The following is a 25,654-nucleotide window of genomic DNA, read 5'->3' on the forward strand; positions in this document are numbered from 1 at the left end:
AGGTGCTGGTTTATACCAAAGAAGCACTGGACCAATGTGCTGGAGTAACTCAGCGGCTCAGGCAGCAGGTTTCGGGTCAGGGGGCTTTCTTCAGACTTCTAACTGAGGGAATCTCAACCCCAAAATGTCACCTGTCCTTTTTTTGTCCATTGATGCTGCCTGGCCCGCTGAGTTACTCCAGCACTTTGTGACTATCTAAAGGTGATCCTGGCTGCCCCCCATTCTCGCCCTCCCCTCAGTGCTGGCTTTCACTGCCCTTGAGGTGGCCATTTTGGTGATCTCTGTGGTGAGAGGAACCTTCAACATCCCTCTCAACACCCTATCTACAAATGTCTCACTTACCCGCTTATGTGCGAGTGTGCAAATCGCCCCTCCTCTGTAGGGGGCAGATGCAAAAGTGTAGAAATGGTGTGAACGGGCGATCGATGGTCGGCGTGGACTCGGTGGGCCGAAGGGCTAAATTGTTGAACTAAGTCAGTCACGCATGGAACAACCATAGTCGTGGGGGGGGAGGGAAGAGAGGGCCAGGATTTTTCTGCAGTCACTGACTGCCCACCCGGGTGTACGTCAAGGGTGGAAGTAATTGGAACAGCACTGGTGGAGGGCCAAGGGGTGATCCTAGTAGGGGTGCCAACTATCTCACTCCCAAATAAGGGGCAAGGTGACGTCACCGCCCCGCGCCCCACGTGCTTCTGTTCCACCAATGGCGGCCGCCTGGGCCAGGAGGCGGGTTGCTATGCAACCTCTGTTAGGCGGCGTCCGGGCCTACACTGTCCGGACCTACACTGTCCGGGCATACAGCGTCCGGGTCTAGAGTGTCCAGGCCTACACTGTCCGGGTCTACAGCGTCCGGGCCTACACTGTCCAGGCCTACAGCGGCCCCCGGGCTAGTGTCCGGGCCTACACTGTCCAGGCCTACAGCGCCCCTGGGCTACAGTGGGCCTACAGTGTCCGGACCTACACTGTCCAGGCCTACAGCGCCCCCGGCCTACAGTGTCCGGGCCCACAGCGCCCCCGGGCTACAGTGTGGGCCTACAGTGTCCGGACCTACACTGTCCAGGCCTACAACGGCCCCCGGGCTACAGAGTCCAGGCCTACAGTGTCCGGACCTACAGCGCCCCCCGGGCCTAATACGGGACAAGGGCGGTCCCGTACGGCACAAACCAATTTAGCCCAAAATACGGGATGTCCCGGCTAATGCGGGACAGTTGGCAACCCTAGATGCCAGTGACAGCCCTCTGGCCCTTGCCGTGATGTAAAGATACGAGGCTCATTGGCATAAGGCTCCCCATCCCGGCCTGCCCACCGATCCATGACCGACCCCACGTCCTGTCCTTGTTTACTGGTGCTCCCTCAATTGCAATCTTCAGTTAGGGTTGGTTGCGAAAATGAAATCTTTTAAGTTAACGTTGGCCACAACATATATGTCCAATATGTTTGCTGCCCTTACTCTGCCCCTCTCTTTCTCTCTTCCCCCCCCCCCAGAAACAGGGTGCCGTGGTCAGTATTGCCTCTGCTGCAGTGTTCTGGTTCTGTAAAAGAAACTCTGGTGCGATTCATATCAATAAATAATGTAGACGTTGTCTCCGCGCCTTGTGTCTGCTTCAAACCGAAAAGACGTCAAGCTCATGAGAGGAATAGATCGAGTAGCCACACAGAGCCTCCAAGCCTTTCTCTATTCTGTAAGCTTCGATGAGCCCCCCCCCTCCATCCCTCCATTCTTCTAAACTCCAGCGAGTACAGGCCCAGTGCCGAAAAAACGCTCATCACAGGTCAGGAAGAAAAACTGCAGATGCTGGTTTAAATCAAAGGTAGACACAAAATGCTGGAGTAACTCAGCGGGTCAGGCAGCATCTCTGGAGAGAAGGAATGGGTGACGTTTCGGGTCGAGACCCTTCTTCAGACTCAAGACTTCTTGACCCGAAACGTCACCCATTCCTTCTCTGCAGAGATGCTGCCTGACCCGCTGAGTTACTCCAGCATTTTGTGTCTATCCTCATCATAGGTTAATCGACTCATTCCTGGGATCATTCTTGTATCATCTCTGAACGTACGTCATGTACAACAGAGTCATTGGCTAGGGTCCCAATCGCAAGAGTGAGTCTGAGGGAGCTCTGAGGTGACGCCATGACACGGGTCAGATTGACAAACTAGGTCAAGTCACACTGAATGACTTTTGCACCATTTCCTAAGAACCCCCACTGTGGCTGTACTTGTGGTTTAGCAGTTCAGGAAGGCGTAGAGTCAGGCTGCTGCTAATAATGTATTTATAACCGAAAATAGGTGCAGGAGGAGGCCATTTAGCCCTTCGAGCCAGCACCGCCATTCATTGTGATCATGGCTGATCATCCACAATCAGTAACCCGTGCCTGCCTTCTCCCCATATCCCTTGATTCCGCTAGCCCCTAGAGCTCTATCTAACTCTCTTTTAAATCCATCCAGTGAATTGGCCTCCACTGCCCTCTGTGGCAGAGAATTCCACAAATTCACAACTCTCTGGGTGAAAATGTTTTTTCTCACCTCAGTTTTAAATGGCCTCCCCTTTATTCTTAGACTGTGGCCCCTGGTTCTGGATAACGAACTCCCGAACAACCTGGTAATGGATTATGATGCAGGGTTTGTGGATTGGAAGAGTAGTGTTGTGAGGAGACAAGCCCTTTGACCCAACCCGTTCCTTCCTGGGCAAGGTCATGTCATGAGTGATAGGAGTAGAATTAGGCCATTCAGCCCATCGAGTTTACTCCGCCATTCAATCATGGCTGATCTATCTCTCCCTCCTGACCCCATTCTCCTGCCTTCTCCCCATAACCTCTTGATACTTGTTCTAATCAAGAATCTATTTATCTCTACCTTAAAAATATCCACTGACTTGTCCTCCACTGCCTTCTGTGGCAGAGAATTCCACAAATTCACAACTCTCTGGGCGAAAAAGTTTTTTTCTCGTCTCAGTTTTAGATGGCCTCCCCTTTATTCTTAGACTGTGGGCCCTGGTTCTGGACTCCGCCAACATTGGGAACATTTTTCTTGCATCTAGCTTGTCCAGTCCTTTTATAATTGTATACCTTTCTATAAGATCCCCTCTCATCTTTCTAAATTCCAGTGAATACAAGCCCAGTCTTTCTAATCTTTCCTCATATGACAGTGCTGGCTCGAAGGGCCGAATGGCCTCCTCCTGCACCTATTGTCTATTGTCCATGACAGTCCCACCATCCTGGGGATTAACCTGGTGAACCTACGCTGTACTGCCTCAATAGCAAGGATGTCCTTCCTCAAATTAGGAGACCAAAACTGCACACAATACTACAGATGTGGTCTCACCAGGGCCCTGTACAACTGCAGAAGAACCTCTTTACACCTATACTCATAACCTCTCGTTATGAAGGCCAACATGCCATTAGCTTTCTTCAATGCCTGCTGTACCTGCATGTTTACTTTCAGGAAGTACTTCTATGGAGGTCGAGGCATTGATGGGCGTTCGTTATGATTGCATCGATGTGCTGGGTCCAGGATGGATCTTCAGAGACGTGCACTCCGAGCAACTGCAGCTGTTACGTTCATTAGTGACAGGAGCAGGTTTAGGCCATTCAGCCCCATCAGGTCTACTCCACCATTCACCTGTACCTGCATGATCAACAAAGCTAATGGCATGCAATAGACAGATGCAACTAGGGTTGCCAACTTCCTCACTCCCAAATAAGAGACAAGGGTGACATCACCGCCCCGCGCCCCACGTGACCTCACCCAGCCAGCGGCCACATGCTCACGCTCCACCAATGGTGGCCGCCCGGGCTAGGAAGCGGGTTGATACGCAACCTCCGTTAGGCGGCGCCCGGGCCTTCGGGCCTACAGTGTCCTACCACAACCAGAGAGCAGTCCTGAACTACCATCTACCTCATTGATGACCCTTGAACTACCTTTGCTGGCTTTACCTTGCACTTAACGTTATTCCCTCATCCTGTATCTGTACACTGTGGACGGCTCGATTGTAATGATATATTGTCTTTCTGCTGACTGGTTAACACGCAACAAAAGCCTTTCACTGTTCGTTGAAACACGTGACAATAAACTAAACAAACTAACTAAATGTTATAAACTTCTATCAGGTCTCCACTGAAGCTCCGATGTTCCAGAGAAATCAATCCAAGTCCACCTAGTGTCGCCAACTGTCCCGTATTAGCCGGGACATCCCGTATAGTGGGCTAAATTGGTTTGTCCCATAAGGGGCCGCTCTTGTCCCGCATTAGGCCCGAGGGGTGCTGTAGGCCCGGACACTGTAGGCCCAGGGGGCGCTGTTGGCCCAGACACTGTAGGCCCGGACACTGTAGGTCCGGACGCTGAAGGTCCGGGCGCTGTAGGCCCGGACGCTGTAGGTCCGGACAGTGTAGGTCCGGACGCTGTAGGCCCGGACGCTGTAGGCCCGGACACTGTAGGCCTGGGGGCCGCTGTAGGTTTGGACAGTGTAGGCACAGGCGCCACCTATCGGAGGTTGCGTAGCAACCCGCCTCCCGGCCCGGGCGGCCGCCAGTGGTGGAGCGGGAGCACGTGGCCGCTGGCTGGGTGAGGTCACCTTTTGTCCCTTATTTCGGAGTGAGGAAGTTGGCAACCCTAGTCCAACCACTCCCTGTTGCTGAAACCCTCTAGGCAGCGTTCCAGTGAAGCTCCTCTGCCCCCTCTCCAAAGCCCCCAAACCCTTGCTGTAATGGGGGCGCCCAGAACTGCACGCAATGCTCCAAATGTGACAAACGCTTTCATTCCCCTTGAGTTCTGGCTTCTTCCCAAAAACGTAATCTCCCCCATCCAAAAATAGATATTTATATCGAAGAAGGAAAGCAAAGATACAATAATTTCCAGTAAGCAGAAAAGGAAATGTACAGACTTTACAGGAAGAACATGTGTTTGTGTAAAAACCTTTATCACCATTTTCCCCTCTGTGTTTCTGTTTATAATTTGGGGGTTTTGCCTTTTGTTCCCTGAAGGTTTGGGGCTGAGATGTGTGCGTTACTGTCATAGAGTCACAGAGTAATACAGCGTGAAAACAGGCTGCCCGACCCAACACGCCCACACCGGCCATCAATGTCCCAGCTACACTAATCCCACCTGCCTGCGCTTGGTCCATATCCCTCCACACCTGTCCTATCCATGTACCTGTCTAACTGATTCTTAAACATTGTAATAGTCCCAGTCTCAACTACCTCCTCTGGCAGCTCGTTCCATACACCCACCACCCTTTGTGTGAAAAAGTTACCCCTCAGGTACCCTCAGGCCCAGAGGACATAGGTTCAAGATGACGAGGAAAAGATTTAATAGGAATCCAATAGGTAACGTTTTGACACAAGGCTGGGATATTCCCAACATTGGGACCTTCGCAACATTTAAGAAACAGTTAGACAGGTTCAAGGATTGGACAGGTTTGGAGGGATATGGACCAAGCGCAGGTAGGTGGGACGAGTGTAGCTGGGACATTGGCCGGTGTGGGCATGTTGGGCCGAAGGGCCAGTTTCCACACTGTATCGCTCTAAGATTCGATCCAACCTCATCTACAGTATCCGCTGTTCCAGGTGTCAGCTTCTCTACATCGGCGAGACCAAGCGCAGGCTCGGCGATTGTTTCGCTCAACACCTCCGCTCAGTGCGCCTCAACCAACCTGATCTCCCGGTGGCTCAGCACTTCAACTCCCCCTCCCCCTCCCAGTCTGATCTTTCTGTCCTGGGCCTCCTCCATTGTCAGAGTGAGGCCCAGCGCAAATTGGAGGAACAGCACCTCGTATTTCGCTTGGGTAGTTTACACCCCAGCGGTATGAACATTGACTTCTCGAACTTCAGATAGTCCCTGCTTTCCCTCTCTATCCCCTCCCTCTTCCCAGTTCTCCCACTAGTCTTCCTGTCTCCGACTACATTCTACCTTTGTCCCGCCCCCTCCCCTGACACCAGTCTGAAGAAAGGTCTCGACCCGAAACGTCACCCATTCCTTCTCTCCAGAGATGCTGCCTGACCCGCTGAGTTACTCCAGCATTGTGTGTCTACCGAAGATTCGATCACTCTATGACTCTATTCCATTTAAATCTTCTCCCCTTCACCTTAAACCCATGTCCTCTGGTCCTCGATTTGCTTCCTCTAGGCAAGAGACTCTGTGCGTCTACTCGATTTATTCCTTTCGTTAGTAATTTCTGCACAGGCACTCACTGACTCTGCCAAGTCAGTCAAGTCAAGTTTATTTGTCACACACACATACAAGATGTGCAGTGAAATGAAAGTTCACCCACAGTCCAGCAATAGAGCAATAAAAATAAACAATTTCACACACAATCACAACCAACACAAAACAAACACAAAGAGACATCCATCACAGTGAGTCTCCTCCAGTCACCTCCTCACTGTGATGGAAGGCCAGAATGTCTTCTCTCTTCCCCTGCCGTCTTCTCCCACGGTCAGGCTGTTGAAGTTGCCACGTTCCAGGCCGCGCCGGACGGTGAATGTCACACTTGCGGATGGCACGGTGGCACAGGCGACATCTCACAGCCTTCTCCGTGGATCGCCACCTTGTCGTGGTGGACAAGCTTGTGTGGTCCTGAGATCCTGGCAGCGATGCCTTCTGGAGCTACTCTGTAGGCCCGGATGCTGTAGGCCTGGACAGTGTAAGTCTGGACACTGTAGGCCTGGACAGTGTAAGTCCGGACACTGTAGGCCTGGACAGTGTAAGTCCGGAGACTGTAGGTCCGGACAGTGTAGGCTTGGACAGTGTAAGTCCGGAGACTGTAGGTCCGGACAGTGTAAGTCCGGAGACTGTAGGTCCGGACAGTGTAGGCCCAGACAGTGTAGGCCCGGGCGCCGCTTGGCGGAGGTTGCATAGCAACCCGCCTCCCGGCCCGGGCGGCCGCCATTGGTGGAGCGGGAGCACGTGGCCGCTGGCTGGGTGAGGTCACGTGGGGCGCAGGCCGGTGACGTCACCTTGTCCCGTATTCGGGAGTAAGATAGTTGGCAACCCCTAAGTGAGAGGCTGTGCAGAACCTTCTTAGACAGTAACGCACACATCTCAGCCCCCAAACCTTCAGGAAACAAAAGGCAAAACCCCCCAAAATATAAACAGAAACACAGAGGGGAAAATGATGATAAAGGTTGTTACACAAACACATGTTCTTCCCGTAAAATCTGTACATTTCCTTTCCTGCTTTACTGGAAAATATTGTATCTTTTGCTTTCCTTCTTTGATATAAATATTTATTTATTTTTGAAGGGGAGATTACGTTTTTGGGAAGAAACCAGAACTCAAGGGGAATTAAAGCGTTTGGTGCATTTGGAGCACAGAAACGTAGAAACATAGACAATTGGTGCAGGCGGCACGGTAGCGCAGCGGTAGAGTTGCTGCTTTACAGCGAATGCAGCGCCGGAGACTAAGGTTCGATCCTGACTACGGGTGCTGCACTGTAAGGAGTTTGTACGTTCTCCCCGTGACCTGCGTGGGTTTTCTCCAAGATCTTCGGTTTCCTCCCACACTCCAAAGACGTACAGGTATGTAGGTTAATTGGCTGGGTAAATGTAAAAATTGTCCCTAGTGGGTGTAGGATAGTGTTAATGTACGGGGATCACTGGGCGGCACGGACTTGGAGGGCCGAAAAGGCCTGTTTCCGGCTGTATATATATGATGATATGATGATGTGATATGAGGAGGCCATTTGGCCCTTCGAGCCAGCACCACCATTCACTGTAATCATGGCTGATCATCCACAATCAGTAACCCGTGCCTGCCTTCCCCCCAAATCCCTTGATTGCACTAGCCCCTAGAGCTCTACCCAACTCTCTCTTAAATCCATCCAGTGAATTGGCCTCCACTGCCCTCTGTGGCAGAGAATTCCATAAATTCACAACTATCTGGGTGAAAATGTTTCTTCTCACCTCAGTTTTAAATGGCCTCCCCTTTATTCTTAGACTTAGAGCATTGCCTGCAGTTCTGGTCGCCCCCATTACAGGAAGGGTGTGGAGGCTTTGGAGAGGAGGCAGAGGAGGTTCACCAGAACGCTGCCTGGAGTAGAGGGAGTTAGCTGGAAGCAGAGTCAAAGAGTCAGAGAGTAATACAGCGTGGAAACAGGCCCTTCGGCCCAACTTGCCCACGCCGGCTAACGTGCCCCATCCTCACTCGTCCCACCTGCCTGTGTTTGGTCCATGTCCCTCCAAACCCATCTTATCCATGAACTTGTCTAAATGTTTCTTAAACGATGGGATTGTCCCAGGCTCAACTACCTCCTCTGGCAGCTTGTTCCATACACAATAGACAATAGACAATAGGTGCAGGAGGAGGCCATTCGGCCCTTCGAGCCAGCACCGCCATTCAATGTGATCATGGCTGATCATCCACAATCAGTACCCCGTTTCTGCCTTCTCCCCATACCCTCTGACTCCACTATCCTTAAGAGCTCTATCTAGCTCTCTCTTGAATACATTCAGAGAATTGGCCTCCACTGCCTTCTGAGGCAGAGAATTCCACAGATTTACAACTCTCTGACTGAAAATGTTTTTCCTCATCTCCGTTCTAAATGGCCTACCCCTTATTCTTAAACTGTGGCCCCTGGTTCTGGACTCCCCCAACATTAGGAACACCCACCACCCTCTGTATAAATTAATTGCCACAGACGGCTGTGGAGGTCGTCATTGGGTATTTTTGAGCCGGAGAATGACAGATTCTTGATTAGTGCGGGTGTCAGGGGTTATGGGGAGAAGGCAGGAGAATGGGGTTAGGAGGGAGAGATAGATCAGCCATGATTGAATGGCGGTGTAGACTCGATGGGCTGAATGGCCTAATTCTGCTCCTTTGTCATGGTCTTCACCCCACTGAGACGGTGTCCCTTTTATTCCCGAGACAACTTTTTCTATCAACCAGAGAGTTGTAAATTTGTGGAATTCTCCGCCACAGAAGGCAGTGGAGGCCAATTCACTGGATGAATTTAAAAGAGAGATAGATAGATAGAGCTCTAGGGGCTAGCGGAATCAAAGGGTATGGGGAGAAGGCAGGCACGGGTTACTGATTGTGGATGATCAGCCATGATCACAATGAATGGCAGTGCTGGCTCGAAGAGCCAAATGGCCCCCTCCTGCACCTATTTTCTATGTTTCTATGTAACTCAGCGGGTCAGGCAGCATCTCTGGACAACATGGATAGGTGACGTTTCACAGAGTGCTGGAGTAACTCAGCGGGTCAGGCAGCATCTGTGGAGAGAAGGAATGGGTGGAGTTTCGGGTCGGGAAACTACTTTGGTCTCAGGTGATTGAATGAATGTGTCACTGTACATGTGACTGACAGCATCACTGAATGAAAGTAGGAACAGAAACTGTTCAAGGACAATGTCAGTCATTGTATAAAGAGCCTGGCCAACGTCCAGTTTCAACAGTTAGTCGGACGACTTCAGAACAAGAAGCTGCTGGAATCCGCGATGCATCAACCTCAACCTCAACCTCAACCTCAACCCGGTAAGAATTAATTTGGGCTTCACTCCGTGATTTAGAGAGGAGCGGAGATTCTCCAGAGAATGCTGGAGTAACTCAGCGGCTCAGGCAGCATTTTTGTGTCTACCTTCTATTTTTACCAGCATCTGCAGTTGTTTTCCTACGCATTTTACCAGAACGCTGCCCGGATTAGACGGTCTCAGCCGATAAGTCCAGGATATTCTGTGGGAAGGAACTGCAGATGCTGGTTATATGCCGAGGATAAACACAAAGTGCTGGAGTAACTCAGCGGGTCAGGCAGCATCTGTGGAGAACATGGATAGGTGACGTTTCACAGAGTGCTGGAGTAACTCAGCGGGTCAGGCAGCATTTCTGGAGAGAAGGAATGGGAAACGTTTCGGATCGTATCTCTAAACTTCAGAAGAAGGGTCTCGACCTTCCTTCTCCCCAGAGATGTAACGCAGCGGGAGAGTTGCTGCCTCACAACGTTGGAGACCCAGGGTCCATCCCGACTACGGGCGCTGTCTGTACGGAGTTTGTACGTTCTCCCCGCAACCGTGTGGGTTTTCTCCGAGATCTTCGGTTTCCTCCCACACTCCAAAGACATGCAGGTTTGTACGTTAATTGGCTTGGTACAAATGTAAATTGCCCCTTGTGTGTGTAGGATAGTGACCACTGACAGGCGAAGTGAATAACATTGGTTATCTTGATACAATGGCACCTGTCAAGGAGTGGGATATATTAACCAGCAAGTGACCAGTCAGTTCTTGAAGTTGATGTGTTGGATGCAGGAGTAATGGGCAGGAGTAAAGACCTGAGCGACTTTGACAAGGGCCAAATTGTTATGGCCAGACGACTGGGTCAGAGCATCTGTGAAACGGCAAGGCTTGTGGGGTGCTCCCGGTCAGCAGTGGTGAGTACCGACCGACAGTGGTCCGAGGAGGGACAAACCACAAACCGGCAACAGACAGGGTGTTGGGCGCCCAAGGCTCATCGATGCGCGAGGGCAACGAAGGCTATCCCGTCTGGTCCGAACCGACCGAAGGTCGACTGTGGCACAAGTCACAGAAAATGTTAATGGTGGTCACAGGAGGAATGTGTCACAATACACAGTGCATCGCACCCTGCTGTGTATGGGGCTGCACACGGAGGACCAACAGCATATTAGGCAGGTGGTCATAATGTTTTGGCTCATCAGGTCATAATGTTGTGGCTGATCGGTGTAGATGGAGTCGATGGTGGGGAGTGTGGTGTGAGTGAGGGACTGGGTCACATCCACAAGTCTCCGCAGTGTATTGTGGTTTTGAGCTTTTGCCAAACCAGGCTGTGATGTGATGCCAAACTAGGATGCTTCCTATGATGCATCTGTCAACATTGGTGAGAGTCATTGTTAGGGTCACCAACTGTCCCGTATTAGCCGGGACATCCCGTATATTGGTTCCATACAGGATCGCCCTTGTCCCGTATTAGGCCTGGGGGGCACTGTAGGCCAGGACACTGTAGGCCAGGATACTGTAGGCCAGGACACTGTAGGCCCGGACACTGTAGGCCAGGACACTGTAGGCCAGGACACTGTAGGCCAGGACACTGTAGGCCCGGACACTGTAGGCCAGGACACTGTAGGCCCTGACACTGTAGGCCAGGACACTATAGGCCCGGACACTGTAGGCCAGGACACTGTAGGCCAGGACACTGTAGGCCAGGACACTGTAGGCCAGGACACTGTAGGCCAAGACACTGTAGGCCCGGACATTGTAGGCCAGGACACTGTAGGCCCGGACACTGTAGGCCAGGACACTGTAGGCCCGGACACTGTAGGCCAGGACACTGTAGGCCAGGACACTATAGGCCCGGACACTGTAGGCCAGGACACTTTAGGCCCGTAAACTGTAGGCCCAGACACTGTAGGCCAGGACACTGTAGGCCAGGACACTGTAGGCCCGGACACTGTAGGCCAGGACACTGTAGGCCAGGACACTATAGGCCCGGACACTGTAGGCCAGGACACTTTAGGCCCGTAAACTGTAGGCCCAGACACTGTAGGCCAGGACACTGTAGGCCAGGACACTGTAGGCCCGGACGCTGTAGGCACTGTAGGCTTGGGGGCCCGCTATAGGCCCGGACAGTGTAGACCCGGAGGCCCCGGCGCCGCCTAACGGAGGTTGCATAGCAACCCGCCTCCCGGCCTGGGCATCCGCCATTGGGGGAGCGGGAGCACGTGGCCACTGGCTGGGTGAGGTCATGTGGGGCGCGGGGTGGTGACGTCACCTTGTCCCTTATTGGGAGTGAGGAAGTTGGCACCCCCTACCTTTCGAGTCCTTGTGTCTACAATGAGATGCTGGTGTATGAGGCTGGTTCTGGCCTCTCGATGATGCTGTTTCCACTGAGACGTGTCTCTGCTCTGTTCAGGACCCAGCCGCCATCTCGGCATCCCTCTGCTGATGCTGCTCCTGCTTCACTACCTCATGCCGACACGGGCAGCGGAGAGAGTGCAAGGCCAAGGTAAGTCAAGAGTAGGGGTGCCAACTATCTCACTCCCCAATAGTTTGTACCTATTCCCTGTGACCGGTTTCCTCCCACACTCCAAAAGACGTGCAGGTTTAGAAACATAGAAACATAGAAACATAGAAAATAGGTGCAGGAGTAGGCCATTCGGCCCTTCGAGCCTGCACCGCCATTCAATATGATCATGGCTGATCATTCAGCTCAGTAACCTGTACCTGACCTCTCCATACCCCCTGATCCCTTTAGCAAAAAGGGCCACATCTAACTCCATCTTAAATATAGCCAATGAACTGGCCTCAACTACCTTCTGTGGCAGAGAATTCCACAGACTCACCACTCTCTGTGTGAAGAAATGTTTTCTCATCTCGGTCCTAAAAGACTTCCCCCTTATCCTTATGCTGTGACCCCTGGTTCTGGACTCCCCCAACATCGGGAATAATCTTCCCGCATCTAGCCTCTCCAACCCCTTAAGAATTTTATATGTTTCTATAAGATCCCCCCTCAGTCTTCTAAATTCCAGCGAGTACAAGCCCAGTCTATCCAGTCTTTCCTCATATGTAAGTCCCGCCATCCCAGGGATCAATCTGGTGAACCTTCTCTGTACTCCCTCTAAGGCAAGAACGTCTTTCCTCAGGTTAGGAGACCAAAACTGCACACAATACTCCAGGTGCGGTCTCACCAAGGCCCTGTACAACTGCAGCAGAACCTCCCTGCTCCTAAACTCAAATCCTCTTGCTATGAATGCCAACATACCATTCGCTTTCTTCACTGCCTGCTGCACCTGCATGCTTACTTTCAATGACTGGTGCACCATGACACCCAGGTCACGTTGCATCTCCCCTTCTCCCAATCGGTCACCATTCAGGTAATACTCTGCTTTCCTGTTCATGCCGCCAAAGTGGATAACCTCACATTTATCCACATTATATTGCATCTGCCATGCATTTGCCCACTCGCCTAATCTATCCAAGTCACTCTGCAGCCTCCTAGCATCGTTTTCGCAGCTAACACTGCCACCCAGCTTCGTGTCATCCGCAAACTTAGAGATGTTGCATTCAATTCCCTCGTCCAAATCATTAATATACACTGTAAATAACTGGGGTCCCAGCACTGAGCCTTGCGGTACCCCACTAGTCACTGCCTGCCATTCCGAAAAGGACCCGTTTATTCCTACTCTTTGCTTCCTGTCCGCCAACCAATTTTCTATCCACCTCAACACTGAACCCTCAATACCGTGTGCTTTAAGTTTGTACACCAATCTCCTATGTGGGACCTTGTCGAAGGCCTTCTGAAAGTCCAGATATAACACATCGACTGGTTCTCCCTTATCCACTCTACTAGTTACATCCTCGAAAAATTCTATAAGATTCGTCAGACATGATTTGCCTTTGGTAAATCCATGCTGACTTTGTCCGATGATTTCACCACTTTCCAAATGTAATGCTATCACATCTTTAATAACTGACTCTAGCATTTTCCCCACTACCGATGTTAGGCTAACTGGTCTATAATTCCCCGTTTTCTCTCTCCCTCCCTTTCTAAAAAGTGGGGTTACATTAGCTACCCTCCAGTCCTCAGGAACTACTCCAGAATCTAAAGAGTTTTGAAAAATTATCACTAATGCATCCACTATTTCTGAGGCTACTTCCTTAAGCACTCTGGGATGCAGCCTATCTGGTCCTGGGGATTTATCTGCCTTTAATCCATTTAATTTACCTAACACCACTTCCCGACTAACCTGGATTTCCCTCAGTTCCTCCATCTCTTTAGACCCCCGGTCCCCCGCTATTTCCGGCAGACGGTTTATGTCTTCCTTAGTGAAGACAGAACCAAAGTATTTGTTCAATTGGTCTGCCATCTCCTTGTTCCCTATGATCAATTCACCTGTTTCCGACTGCAAGGGACCTACATTTGCCTTAACTAATCTTTTTCTCTTGACATATCTATAAAAGCTTTTGCAGTCAGTTTTTATGTTCCTTGCCAGTTTTCCCTCATAATCTATTTTCCCTTTCCTAATTAAGCCCTTTGTCCTCCTCTGCTGGACTCTGAATTTCTCCCAGTCCTCTGGTATGCTACTTTTTCTGGCTAATCTGTATGCTTCATCTTTTGTTTTAATACTATCCTTGATTTCCCTTGTTAGCCACGGATGCACTACCTTTCCTGGTTTGTTCTTTTGCCAAACTGGGATGAACACTTGTTGTAGTTCATCCATGCGACCTTTAAATGCCTTCCATTGCATGTCCACCGTCAACCCTTTCAGCATCAATCGCCAGTCAATTGGACAAGCCCAGTCTGAAGAAGGGTCTCGACCCAAAACGTCACCCATTCCTTCTCTCCCGAGATGCTGCCTGACCCGCTGAGTTAGTCCAGCATTTTGTGTCTACCTTCGATTTAAACCTGCATCTGCAGGTTTGTAGGTTAATTGGTTTCGGTAAATTGTCCCTAGTGTATAGGCTAGAACTATGTAATGGATGATCGCAGGTCGGCATGAAGTCAGTGGGCCGAAGGGCCTGTTTCCGCGCTTAATATCTAAACACTAAACTCTCTAATCCAGCTGCGAATTTTTCTACAGGGTTCACGAATTGCCGACCAAGGATTATTAGGCTGAGGTCAAAACCAGGCGTTGCCAAACTTGGTAAGTGTGTGTTTGTCTACAGCCTTTGAAAGCTTTTCACTGTACCTCAGTACATGTGACAATAATGGACCTAAATGACTTAAAAGAATGGGTCGACTGGGCTTGTCTTCACTTGAATTTAGAAGGATGAGAGGGGATCTTAAAGAAACATATAAAATTCTTAAGAGATTGGACAGGCTAGATGCAGGAAACATGTTCCCGATGTTGCGGGAGTCCAGAACCAGGGGTCACACAGTTTAAGAATAAGGGGTAGGCCGTTTAGGACTGAGATGAGGAAAAACTTTTTCACCCAGAGAGTTGTGAATCTGTGGAATTCTCTGCCACAGAAGGCAGTGGAGGCCAATTCACTGGATGTTTCTAAGATAGAATTAGATTTAGCTCTTAGAGCTAACGAAATCAAGAGGTATGGGGAGAAAGCAGGAACGGGGTACTGATTTTGGATAATGTAGGAAGAAAACTGCAGATGCTGGTAAAATCGAAGGTAGACACAAAATGTTGGAGTAACTCAGCGGGCCAGGCAGCATCTCGGGAGAGAAGGAATGGGGGACGTTTTGGGTTGAGACTCTTCTTCAGTCTGATTTTGGATGATCAGCCATGATCATATTGAATGGTGGTGCTAGCTTGAAGGGCCGAATGGCCTACTCCTGCACCTATTTTCTATGTTAAGTGTAAACTAAAGAGTTCAAGGTGGAAGGGGATGTGGAAGGAAAAAGGGAAAAATGGTCGGCACAGAGAAACGAGGGGGTTTAGGCTAATTATTGTCACGTGTACAAAGTTCTCAGCTTTGCTTCTATCACTTTGGAATTCTCTGCCACAGAAGGCCGTGGAGGCCAAGTCAGTGGGTATTTTTAAGGCAGAGATAGATAGATTCTTGATTAGTGCGGGTTTCAGGGGTTATGGGGACAAGGCAGGAGAATGGGGTTAGGGGGGAGAGATAGATCAGCCATGATTAAGGGGGCGTGGCTGTGTTCTGCAGCTGCGGCTCACCGGCAGTCTCTCTGTTTTTTTTTTGTTTTTTTGTCATTGTCGTTGTTAAATGTACGTTTTGTTTTATTTTTAATTCTGTGTATGTGGGGGGGTGGTGGGGGGGTTGGGGGAAACCTTTTTTCAAATCTCCTCCTCAACGGAGATGCGACCTTTACCGTGTCGTATCTCCGTTCGCGCTACGGCCTAACATCGTGGAGTCGGCGGCCTCCAGCTGGGATCGACCTCAAAGACTCCGGTCGCAGGGCCTGGACTTACCATCTCGGAGGCTTCGGCCGTGGGCCCTGCAGACCGCAACATCGGGAGTTCGCAGGTCCCTGGCTGGTGACCGGCTTTTGGGAGCTCCAGCCGTAGCAGCTTCGACCGCCCCGAAGCGCGAGGTACGATCGACCCTCTCGCAGGGCCCTCATCGCCCTGCGTGGCTTGGCCGCAGCACTTTCCATCGCCCGGTGGGGGCTCAGGACTTTCATCGGTCTGCTCGGCTCGGCCCTGGGACTTTCCATCGCCCGGTGGGGGCTTCAAAAAGTTGGGAGCCTCGATCACCTCGTGGCACCACGGGAGAAGAATGAGGAGGAGATAAGACTTTGCCTTCCATCACAGTAAGGGTGTGCCTAGAGCAATCACTGTGATGGCTGTTTTGTGTAAAAAATTATATCTGTGTGTCTTGTGCTTTTTAATGTCTACTGCCGGACCCTGACGTGAGAGGACGCTGGCGTTGTGTATTCGCCGCTTTTCCGTCAGGATAGTTTGTCTGTTTGTTTCTATGTTAATTGTTTTTGTAAAGCGCTTTGAGCATGTGATAAGGCGCTATATAAAATAAATGGATTATTATTATTATTATTATGATTGAATGGGGGAGTAGACTCGATGGGCCGAATGGCCTAATTCTGCTCTTATCGCTTATGAACATATGATCCGTTATAACAAGTGTTTAGGGTGCTGCTGTTTAATGTCACAAGGTCATACGTGATAGAATTAGGCCATTAGGCCTTCTGTGGCAAATAATTCCACAGATTCACCACCCTCTGACTAAAGTAATTTCTCCTCACCTCCTTCCTAAAAGAACATCCTTTAATTCTGAGGCTGTGCCCTCTGGTCCTAGACTCGCCCACTAGTGGAAACATCCTCTCCACATCCACTCTATCCAGGCCGCTCACTATTCTGTAAGTTTCAATGAGGTCCCCTCTCATCCTTCTAAACTCCAGCGAGTACAGGCCCAGTGCCCACAAATGCTCATCATAGGTTAATCCACTCATTCCTGGGTTCATTCTTGTAGGCCCGGACAGTGTAGGCCCGGACAGCATAGGCCCGGACAGCGCAGGCCCGGACAGCGTAGGCCCGGACAGCGCAGGCCCGGACAGCGCAGGCCCGGACAGCGCAGGCCCGGACAGCGCAGGCCCGTAAAGCGCAGGCCCGGACAGTGTAGGCCCGGACAGTGTAGGCCCAGAGACACGGAAGTCGCATAGCAACCAACCTCCCGGCCTGGGCGATCACCATTGGTGGAGCACGTGGCTGGGTGAGGTCACGTGGGCCGGAATGGTGACATCGCCTCGTCCCTTATTTGGGATTGAGATAGTTGGCAACCCTACTCACAATACTCTAGGACTAGAGGTCATAGCCTCAGAATTTAAGGACGTTCCAACGTTGCTCACAATTGCTAACTAGTCTTGTTCCTCTCCAGGGAAGACGCTGCAGTTGACGTGCCGGGCAAACTCAGGCGGTGGGAGGGACTACCCCACCATGATCTACTGGCTCGCCAACAACCAGTTCATCGAGGAGTGTTACGTGGATGGGCGCGTGGCAGAAGGAAAGGAGAGGTACGTCGATGCGCTGCTGTTGGACAGGGTTCACGGGAGGTTCACCTGAATGGTTCTGGAGATACTGGCTGTGGAGGCCAAGTCTTTAGACAATAGACAATAGGTGCAGGAGTAGGCCATTCAGCCCTTCGAGCCAGCACCGCCATTCAATGCGATCATGGCTGATCACTCTCAATCAGTACCCCGTTCCTGCCTTCTCCCCATACCCCCTAACTCCGCTATCCTTAAGAGCTCTATCCAGCTCTCTCTTGAAAGCATCCAACGAACTGGCCTCCACTGCCTTCTGAGGCAGAGAATTCCACACCTTCACCACACTCTGACTGAAAAAGTTCTTCCTCATCTCCGTTCTAAATAGCCTACCCCTTATTCTTATACTGTGGCCCCTTGTTCTGGACTCCCCCAACATTGGGAACATGTTTCCTGCCTCTAATGTGTCCAATCCCCTAATTATCTTATATGTTTCAATAAGACCCCCCCTCATCCTTCTAAATTCCAGTGTATACAAGCCTAATTGCTCCAGCCTTTCAACATACGACAGTCCCGCCATTCCGGGAATTAACCTAGTGAACCTACGCTGCACGCCCTCAATAGCAAGAATATCCTTCCTCAAATTTGGAGACCAAAACTGCACACAGTACTCCAGGTGCGGTCTCACCAGGGCCCGGTACAACTGTAGAAGGACCTCTTTGCTCCTATACTCAACTCCTCTTGTTACGAAGGCCAACATTCCATTGGCTTTCTTCACTGCCTGCTGTACCTGCATGCTTCCTTTCAGTGACTGATGCACTAGGACACCCAGATCTCGTTGAACATCCCCTCTTCCTAACTTGACACCTTTAGTTTAGTTTAGAGATACAGCGCGGAAACAGGCCCTTTCGGCCCACCGGGTCCGCGCCGACCAGCGATCCCCGCACACTAACACTATCCTACACACACTAGGGACAATTTTTACATTTAACCTACAAACCTGCACGTCTTTGGAGTGTGGAAGGAAACCGAAGATCTCGGAGAAAACCCACGCAGGTCACGGGGAGAACGTACAAACTCCGTACAGACAGCACCCGTAGTCAGGATGGAACCCGGGTCTCCGGCGCTGCATTCCGTGTCAGGCAGCAACTCTACCACTGCACCACCGTGCCGCCCAAATTTGGACATTGTCGATGTGAATGGATATTTTGGATAAGTCAGTGGATATTTTTAAAATCATAAGTGATAGGAGCAGAACTAGGCCATTCAGCCCATCGAGTCTATTCTGCCATGGCTGATCTATCTCTCCCTCCTAACCCCATTCTCCTGCCTTCTCCCCATAATCCCTGACACCCGCACTGATCAAGAATCTATCTATCTATCTCTGCCTTAAATATATCCATTGACTTGTGGCCTCCACAGCCGTCTGTGGCAAAGAATTCCACAGATTCACCACCCAACAAGGCAGAGATAGATAGATTCTTGATCAGTGCGGGTGTCAGGGGTTACGGGGAGAAGGCAGGAGAATGGGGTTAGGAGGGAGAGATGGATCAGCCGTGATAGAATGGCGGAGTATACACGATGGGCCGAATGGCCTAATTCAGCCAGAGACTTGGTTTGATGCTGACCTCTGTGTGGAGTTTGCCGAGGTTGTGACTGTGTGGGTTTACTCCGGGTGCCCCGGTTTTATCCCACATCCCCAAGACTTGCAGGTTTGTCGGCTAATCGGCCCTCTGTAAATTGCCACTAACGTGCAGGGAGTGGATGAGAAAGTGGGATAATATTGGACCAGTGTGATCAGGTAATTGATAGTCATGTGGCCTCAGTGGGCTGAAGGGCCTGTTTTAGGATTGCCAACTGTCCCGTATTAGCCGGAACATCCCGTATTTTGGGCTAAATTGGTTTGTTCCGTATGGGACCGCCCTTGTCCCGTATTAGGCCCGGGAAGCGCTCTAGGCCCGGACACTGTAGGTCCAGACGCTGTATGTCCAGTCACTGTAGGTCCGGACAGTTTAGGCCCGGACAGTGTAGGCCCGGGGGCCGCTATAGGCCCGGACAGTGTAGGCCCGGACAGTGTAGTCCCTGACAGTGTAGGCCCAGATAGTGTAGTCCCGGACAGTGTAGGCCCGGACAGTGTAGGCCTGGACAGTGTAGGTCCAGACACTCTAGGCCCGGAGGCCCGGGCGCCGCCTAACGGAGGCGGCGTAGCAACCCGTGTCCCGGCTCAGGCGGCCGCCATTGGTGGAGCGGGAGCACGTGGCCACTGGCTGGGTGAGGTCACGTGGGGCGCGGGGCGGTGACGTCACCTTGTCCCTTGTTTGGGAGTGTGATAGGTGGCCACTCCTAGCCTGTTTCCATGCTAGATCACTACACTAAACATGATGCCAAGTTGAACTAACCTCCTCATCCCGCACGTGACCCATATCCCTCCGTTCCCTGCGTATCCACGCCCCTGTCCAAAAGCCTCTTCAACACCACTATCGTATCTGCCTCCACCACCACCCCATGGCAGCACATTCCAGGCCCCCACCCCCCTCTGTGTAAAACACTTGCCCCCCACATCGCCTTTACACTTTGCCCCACTCACCTTCAATCTCTGCCCTCTAGTCTGTGACATTTCCAATCCATTCACGATTTTTAGAAACATAGAAAATATACAAACATAGAAAATAGGTGCAGGAGGAGGCCATTTTGCCCTTCGAGCCAGCACTGCCATTCATTGTGATCATGGCTGATCATCCACAATCAGTAACCTGTGCCTGCCTTCTCCCCATATCCCTTGATTCTACTAGCCCCTTGAGCTCCATCTAACTCGCTTTTAAATCCATCCAGTGAATTGGCCTCCACTGCCCTCTGTGGCAGAGAATTCCACAAATTCACAACTCTCTGGGTGAAAAAGTTTTTTCTCACCTCAGTTTTAAATGGCCTCCCCTTTATTCTTAGACTGTGTGGGCCCTGGTTCTGGACTCCCCCAACATTGGGAACATTTTTCCTGCATCTAGCTTGTCCAGTCCTTTTGTAATTTTATACATCTCTATCAGATCCCCTCTCATCCTTCTAAACTCTAGTGAATACAAGCCCAATTGTCTCTTTTTCAACAGGTCGTGGACCAGGAATGAAAGATTAATTGTCCAGAAGAGTTTGAAGTTCACATCTACGTTACCGGAAGACTTTGGGGTCAATTTCACCTGCATTGTGTTGACCCCAAAAGGAACCTCATGGCAAAACATCATCTTAGGCAAGTCAGAGTCATAGAGTTACAGAAACAGGTCCTTCGGCCCCACTTGACCATGCTGACCAACCCGTGCACATGTAGTGCCATCTACACTGGTCCCACCTGCCCGCATTTGGCCCAGATCCCTCTAAACATGTCCTATCCATGTACCTGTCCAAATGTCTCTTAAACATCACGTTAATACCTGCCTCAACGACCTCCACTGGCAGCTCATTCCATACTAGGGTTGCCAACTGTCCCGTATTAGCCGGGACATCCCATATATTGGGCTAAATTTGTTTGTCCCATACGGGACCGCCCTTGACCCATATTAGGCCCGGGGGCCATTGTAGGCCCAGACAGTGTAGGCCCGGAGAGTGTAGGCCCGGAGAGTGTAGGCCCGGACAGTGTAGGCCTGGACACTGTAGGCCCGGGGGCCGCTGTAGGCCCGGAGGCTGCTGTAGGCCCGGACACTGTGGGCTAACGGAGTGTGTTCGGGGAGCGGGACCGAGTGTGTTCGTCTAACGGAGGTTGCGTAGCAACCCGCCTCCTGGCCCGGGCAGCCACCATTGGTGGAGTGGGGGCACGTTGCCGCTGGCTGGGTGAGGTCACGTGGGGCGCGGGGCGGTGACGTCACCATGTCCATTATTTGCGATTGAGGAGTTGGCAACCACTACCCCTCACTGTTCTTTACCCAGGCAAGTTCTTATTAAATCTTTCCCCCCACACTTTAAACCGATGCCCACTGGTTCTTGATTCCCCTACTCTGTCCAGTCCTTTTACAATTTTATATGTTTCTATAAGATTCCCTCTCATCCTTCTAAAGACCCTTGGACTATCTTTGATCAGACTGTACTGGCTTTATCTTGCACTAAACGTTATCCCCTTTGTCTTGTATCTGTACACTGTAGACAATAGACAATAGGTGCAGGAGGAGGCCATTCGGCCCTTCGAGCCAGCACCAACATTCAATGTGATCATGGCTGATCATTCTCAATCAGTATCCCGTTCCTGCCTTATCCCCATACCCCCTGACTCCGCTATCCTTAAGAGCTCTATCTAGCTCTCTCTTGAATGCATTCAGAGAATTGGCCTCCACTGCCTTCTGAGGCAGAGAATTCCACAGATTTACAACTCTCTGACTGAAAAAGTTTTTCCTCATCTCCGTTCTAAATGGCCTACCCCTTATTCTTAAACTGTGGCCCCTGGTTCTGGATTGTAATCATGTATTGTCTGTCCGCTGACTGGATAACACGCAGCAAAAAAGCTTTTCACTGCACAGGTGACAGACAATAAGTTAAACTAAACTAAACTGGTGAACCTGAAGGGAAACACAACTAACTCTAAGTTATTGTTATCCAATTTAGAGAGCAAGTTGGCAGAAGTTGACAATTCACTCAAGAAAGGCCGTTGTTGATGCGGGCGTGGATACGGAGGCTGCACTAACGCTGGGGATCTGGACACTGCATCTCCCACGGTCACAGAGGCATCAGGAGTATCTGGGGAGGGTCAAAGTCTCCACGCCTGCCAAGGTCCAGACCCAAGGAACCGCACGGCTGGTTTACAAACATAGACACAAAGTTTGGTCTGAAGAAGGGTCCGGGCCCGAAACATCACGAACACGTGCGTGTTCTCCACAGATGCTGCCTGACCCGCTGAGTTACTCCAGCACTCTGTGAAACGTCACCTATCCATGTTCTCCACAGATGCTGCCTGACCCGCTGAGTTACTCCAGCACTCTGTGTCTATCTTCGGTGTAAACCAGCATCTGCAATTCCTTCTTGCACAGAACACAAGTTTAGCACGTTGGTGCAGCGGTAAAGTTGCTGCCTCACAGCTCCAGAGACCCCGGGTTCAATCCTGACCACGGGTGCTGTCTGTACGGAGTTTGCACGTTCTCCCAGTTACTTTTGGGTCTATCTTCGGTATAAACAAGCACGTTGTCTATTTCTACCAACATCTCCAGACTTGTCAGCTCTATTAACATAATGCTGTTGCTGACCCTGGCTCAAAGGGCCGAATGGCCTCCTCCTGCACCTGTTTTCTATGTAATCAGTCACTTCTGAAAATTATGGATTATTCTTTGTCCTCAGTTGTGGAGGTTTCCTGCGCCCAGAGACGAGATTGCAAACACACTTCAAAGTTATGGCACAGCATGAAAACAGGCCCTTTAGCCCATCTTGTCCATGCCAACCAAGATAGACAATAGGTGCAGGAGGAGGCCATTCGGCCCTTCGAGCCAGCACCGCCATTCACTGTGATCATGGCTGATCATCCACAATCAGTACCCCGTTCCTGCCTTTTCCCCAAATCCCTGACTCCGCGACCTTTAAGAGCTCTATCTAACTATCTCTTGAAAGCATCCAGAGAATTGGCCTCCACTGCCTTCTGAGGCAGAGAATTCCACAGATTCACAACTCTCTGGGTGAAGAAGTATTTCCTCATCTCCATTCTAAATGGCCTACCCCTTATTCTTAAACTGTGTGACCCCTGGTTCTGGACTCCCCCAACATCGGGAACATGTTTCCTGCATCTAGCCTGTCCAATCCCTTAACAATTTTATGTGTTTCTCTCAGATTCCCTCTAATCCTTCTAAATTCCAGTGAATACTTCCCCGTATCCCTTGATTCCTGTAGCCCTGAGCTAAATCTAACAGCGGTAGCCAGAAGGCGGAGATATGTAGCAAGAAAACTTTAAAGAAAGTTTATGCCCAGTTGCAAAATGAACAACGGAATAATCACTGACGAGCTAAAAACCTCAATGTATAAAATCAGGTGGAAACTTGCAGCATAAATATTTGTAGCTGAGATGTATTAATTAAAGTGTCACTTGTAATGCATGTGAATTTTAAAATAAAGTAAGTGTGTTAAAATAAACTGTGTTGAATGGATTTCCTCGGGTTGTGATTCTAAGCTGTAAATGTACGTTAGTGTTTAGTTTAGTTTTAGAGACAGCGCAGAAACAGGCCCTTCGGCCCACCGAGTCTGTGCCGACCTGCGATCCCTGTCCACTGGCACTATCCTACACACACTCGGGACAAATAACAATATTACCAAGCCAATTAACCTACAAACCTGCACATCTCAGCTTTATAGGGAAGTGCAACGAGACCTGGGTGTGCTTGTACGTTAGTCACTGAAAGCAAACATGCAGGTACAGCAGGCAGTGAAGAAAATTAATGGCATGTTGGCCTTCATAAGGAGAGGATTTGAGTTTAGGAGCAAAGAGGTCTTTCTGCAGTTGAAGGGATTAAAAGTACCATTAGCAAATTTGCAGATGATACAAAGCTGGGTGGCAGTGTGAACTGTGAGGAAGATGCTATGAGGTTGCAGGGTGACTTGGACAGGTTGTGTGAGTGGGCGGATGCATGGCAGATGCAGTTTAATGTGGATAAGTGTGAGGTTATCCACTTTGGTGGTAAGAATAGGAAGGCAATTATCTGAATGGCGTCAAGTTAGGAACAGGGGACGTACAACGAGATCTGAGTGGATGTGGAGAGGGTGTTTCCACTAGTGGGAGAGTCTAGGACCAGAGGGCACGGCCTCAGAATTAAAGGACGTTCCTTTAGGAAGGTGATGAGGGGGAATTTCTTTAATCAGAGGGCGGTGAATCTGTGGGATTCTTTGCCACAGACGGCTGTGGAGGCCACAAGTCAGTGGATATTTCAAAGGCGGAGATAGACAGATTATTGATCAGTGCGGGTGTCAGGGGTTATGGGGAGAAGGCAGGAGAATGGGGTTAGGAGGGAGAGATAGATCAGCCACGATTGAATGGCGGAGTAGACTTGATGGGCCGAATGGCCTAATCAGTTATTACAAGACCATAGAAAATACATTGTACAGCAGGGAAACAGGCCCTTCGGCCCAACTTGCCCATGCTGACCCACCTACGGCCCATATCCTTATGAGCACGTCCGAACCTGGCACCCGACTGAAGAAGGGTCTCGACCCGAAACGTCACCCATTCCTTCTCCCCAGAGATGCTGCCTGACCCGCTGAGTTACTCCAGCACTCTGTGTCCACCTTTGATTTAAACCAGCATCTGCAGTTATTTCCCACACATCCGTCTTTTAAAACCGGTCACAAAGCAAAAAGAAAAACTCCCAAGAAAATGAAATTGATCCATATTTTATTAAGTTGAGAAAATATTCAAGATCACCATGTGTAATTCAGAAGGGCAGCATTAGAGAAACAGTCTAGACATCTGTATAAAAGAAAAAGAGACGAAGAGATTCTAAAGCCTGCTTCGGACAATAGCAGCTCGTGGTTGTAGTCAGAGGGGGGGATGGGTCAGTGATCACCATCGTGCCATCTCCTGGCAAACATCGGACACACGAGGGGCAACTCAGCCAACCCCTGCCCTCTCCCCCCCTCGCCAACCCCTGCCCCCCCTCTCGCCAACCCCTGCCCTCTCCCCCTCTCGCCAACCCCTGCCCCCTCCCCCTCGCCAACCCCTGCCCCCTCGCCAACCCCTGCCCCCTCCCCCTCGCCAACCCCTGCCCCCTCCCTCTCACCAACCCCTGCCCCCTCCCCCTCTCGCCAACCCCTGCCCCCTCCCCCTCTCGCCAACCCCTGCCCCCTCCCCCTCTCGCCAACCCCTGCCCCCTCCGCCTCTCACCAACCCCTGCCCCCTCTCGCCAACCCCTGCCCCCTCCCCCTCTCGCCAACCCCTGCCCCCTCCCCCTCCCCCTCTCACCAACCCCTGCCCCCTCCCCCTCTCGCCAACCCCTGCCCCCTCCCCCCCTCGCCAACCCCTGCCCCCTCGCCAACCCCTGCCCCCTCCCCCTCTCGCCAACCCCTGCCCCCTCTCGCCAACCCCTGCCCTCTCCCCCTCTCACCAACCCCTGCCCTCTCCCCCCTCGCCAACCCCTGCCCTCCCCCTCGCCAACCCCTGCCCTCCCCCTCGCCAACCCCTGCCCCCTCGCCAACCCCTGCCCCCTCGCCAACCCCTGCCCCCTCCCCCTCTCGCCAACCCCTGCCCTCCCCCTCGCCAACCCCTGCCCCCTCCCCCCCTCGCCAACCCCTGCCCCCTCTCGCCAACCCCTGCCCTCTCCCCCCTCTCACCAACCCCTGCCCCCTCCCCCTCTCGCCAACCC

The 25,654-nt window shown here is 51.2% G+C and overlaps 1 protein-coding gene across 1 annotated transcript; it reads left to right on the top strand.

The window, feature by feature from the left end:
• Nucleotides 1-9,397: 9,397 nt before the first annotated feature.
• On the top strand, nucleotides 9,398-21,976 carry LOC144595411 (interleukin-1 receptor type 2-like). Its single transcript, XM_078402913.1, has 6 exons — nucleotides 9,398-9,461; nucleotides 11,847-11,939; nucleotides 14,515-14,577; nucleotides 17,243-17,378; nucleotides 20,447-20,583; nucleotides 21,927-21,976. The coding sequence occupies exons 1-6, from the start codon at nucleotides 9,425-9,427 to the stop codon at nucleotides 21,974-21,976; spliced, it is 516 nt and encodes a 171-aa protein (XP_078259039.1). The 5' UTR covers nucleotides 9,398-9,424.
• Nucleotides 21,977-25,654: the final 3,678 nt, after the last annotated feature.

The sequence above is a fragment of the Rhinoraja longicauda genome, chromosome 7, assembly GCF_053455715.1.
Source record: "Rhinoraja longicauda isolate Sanriku21f chromosome 7, sRhiLon1.1, whole genome shotgun sequence".
Lineage (NCBI taxonomy): Eukaryota > Metazoa > Chordata > Chondrichthyes > Rajiformes > Arhynchobatidae > Rhinoraja > Rhinoraja longicauda.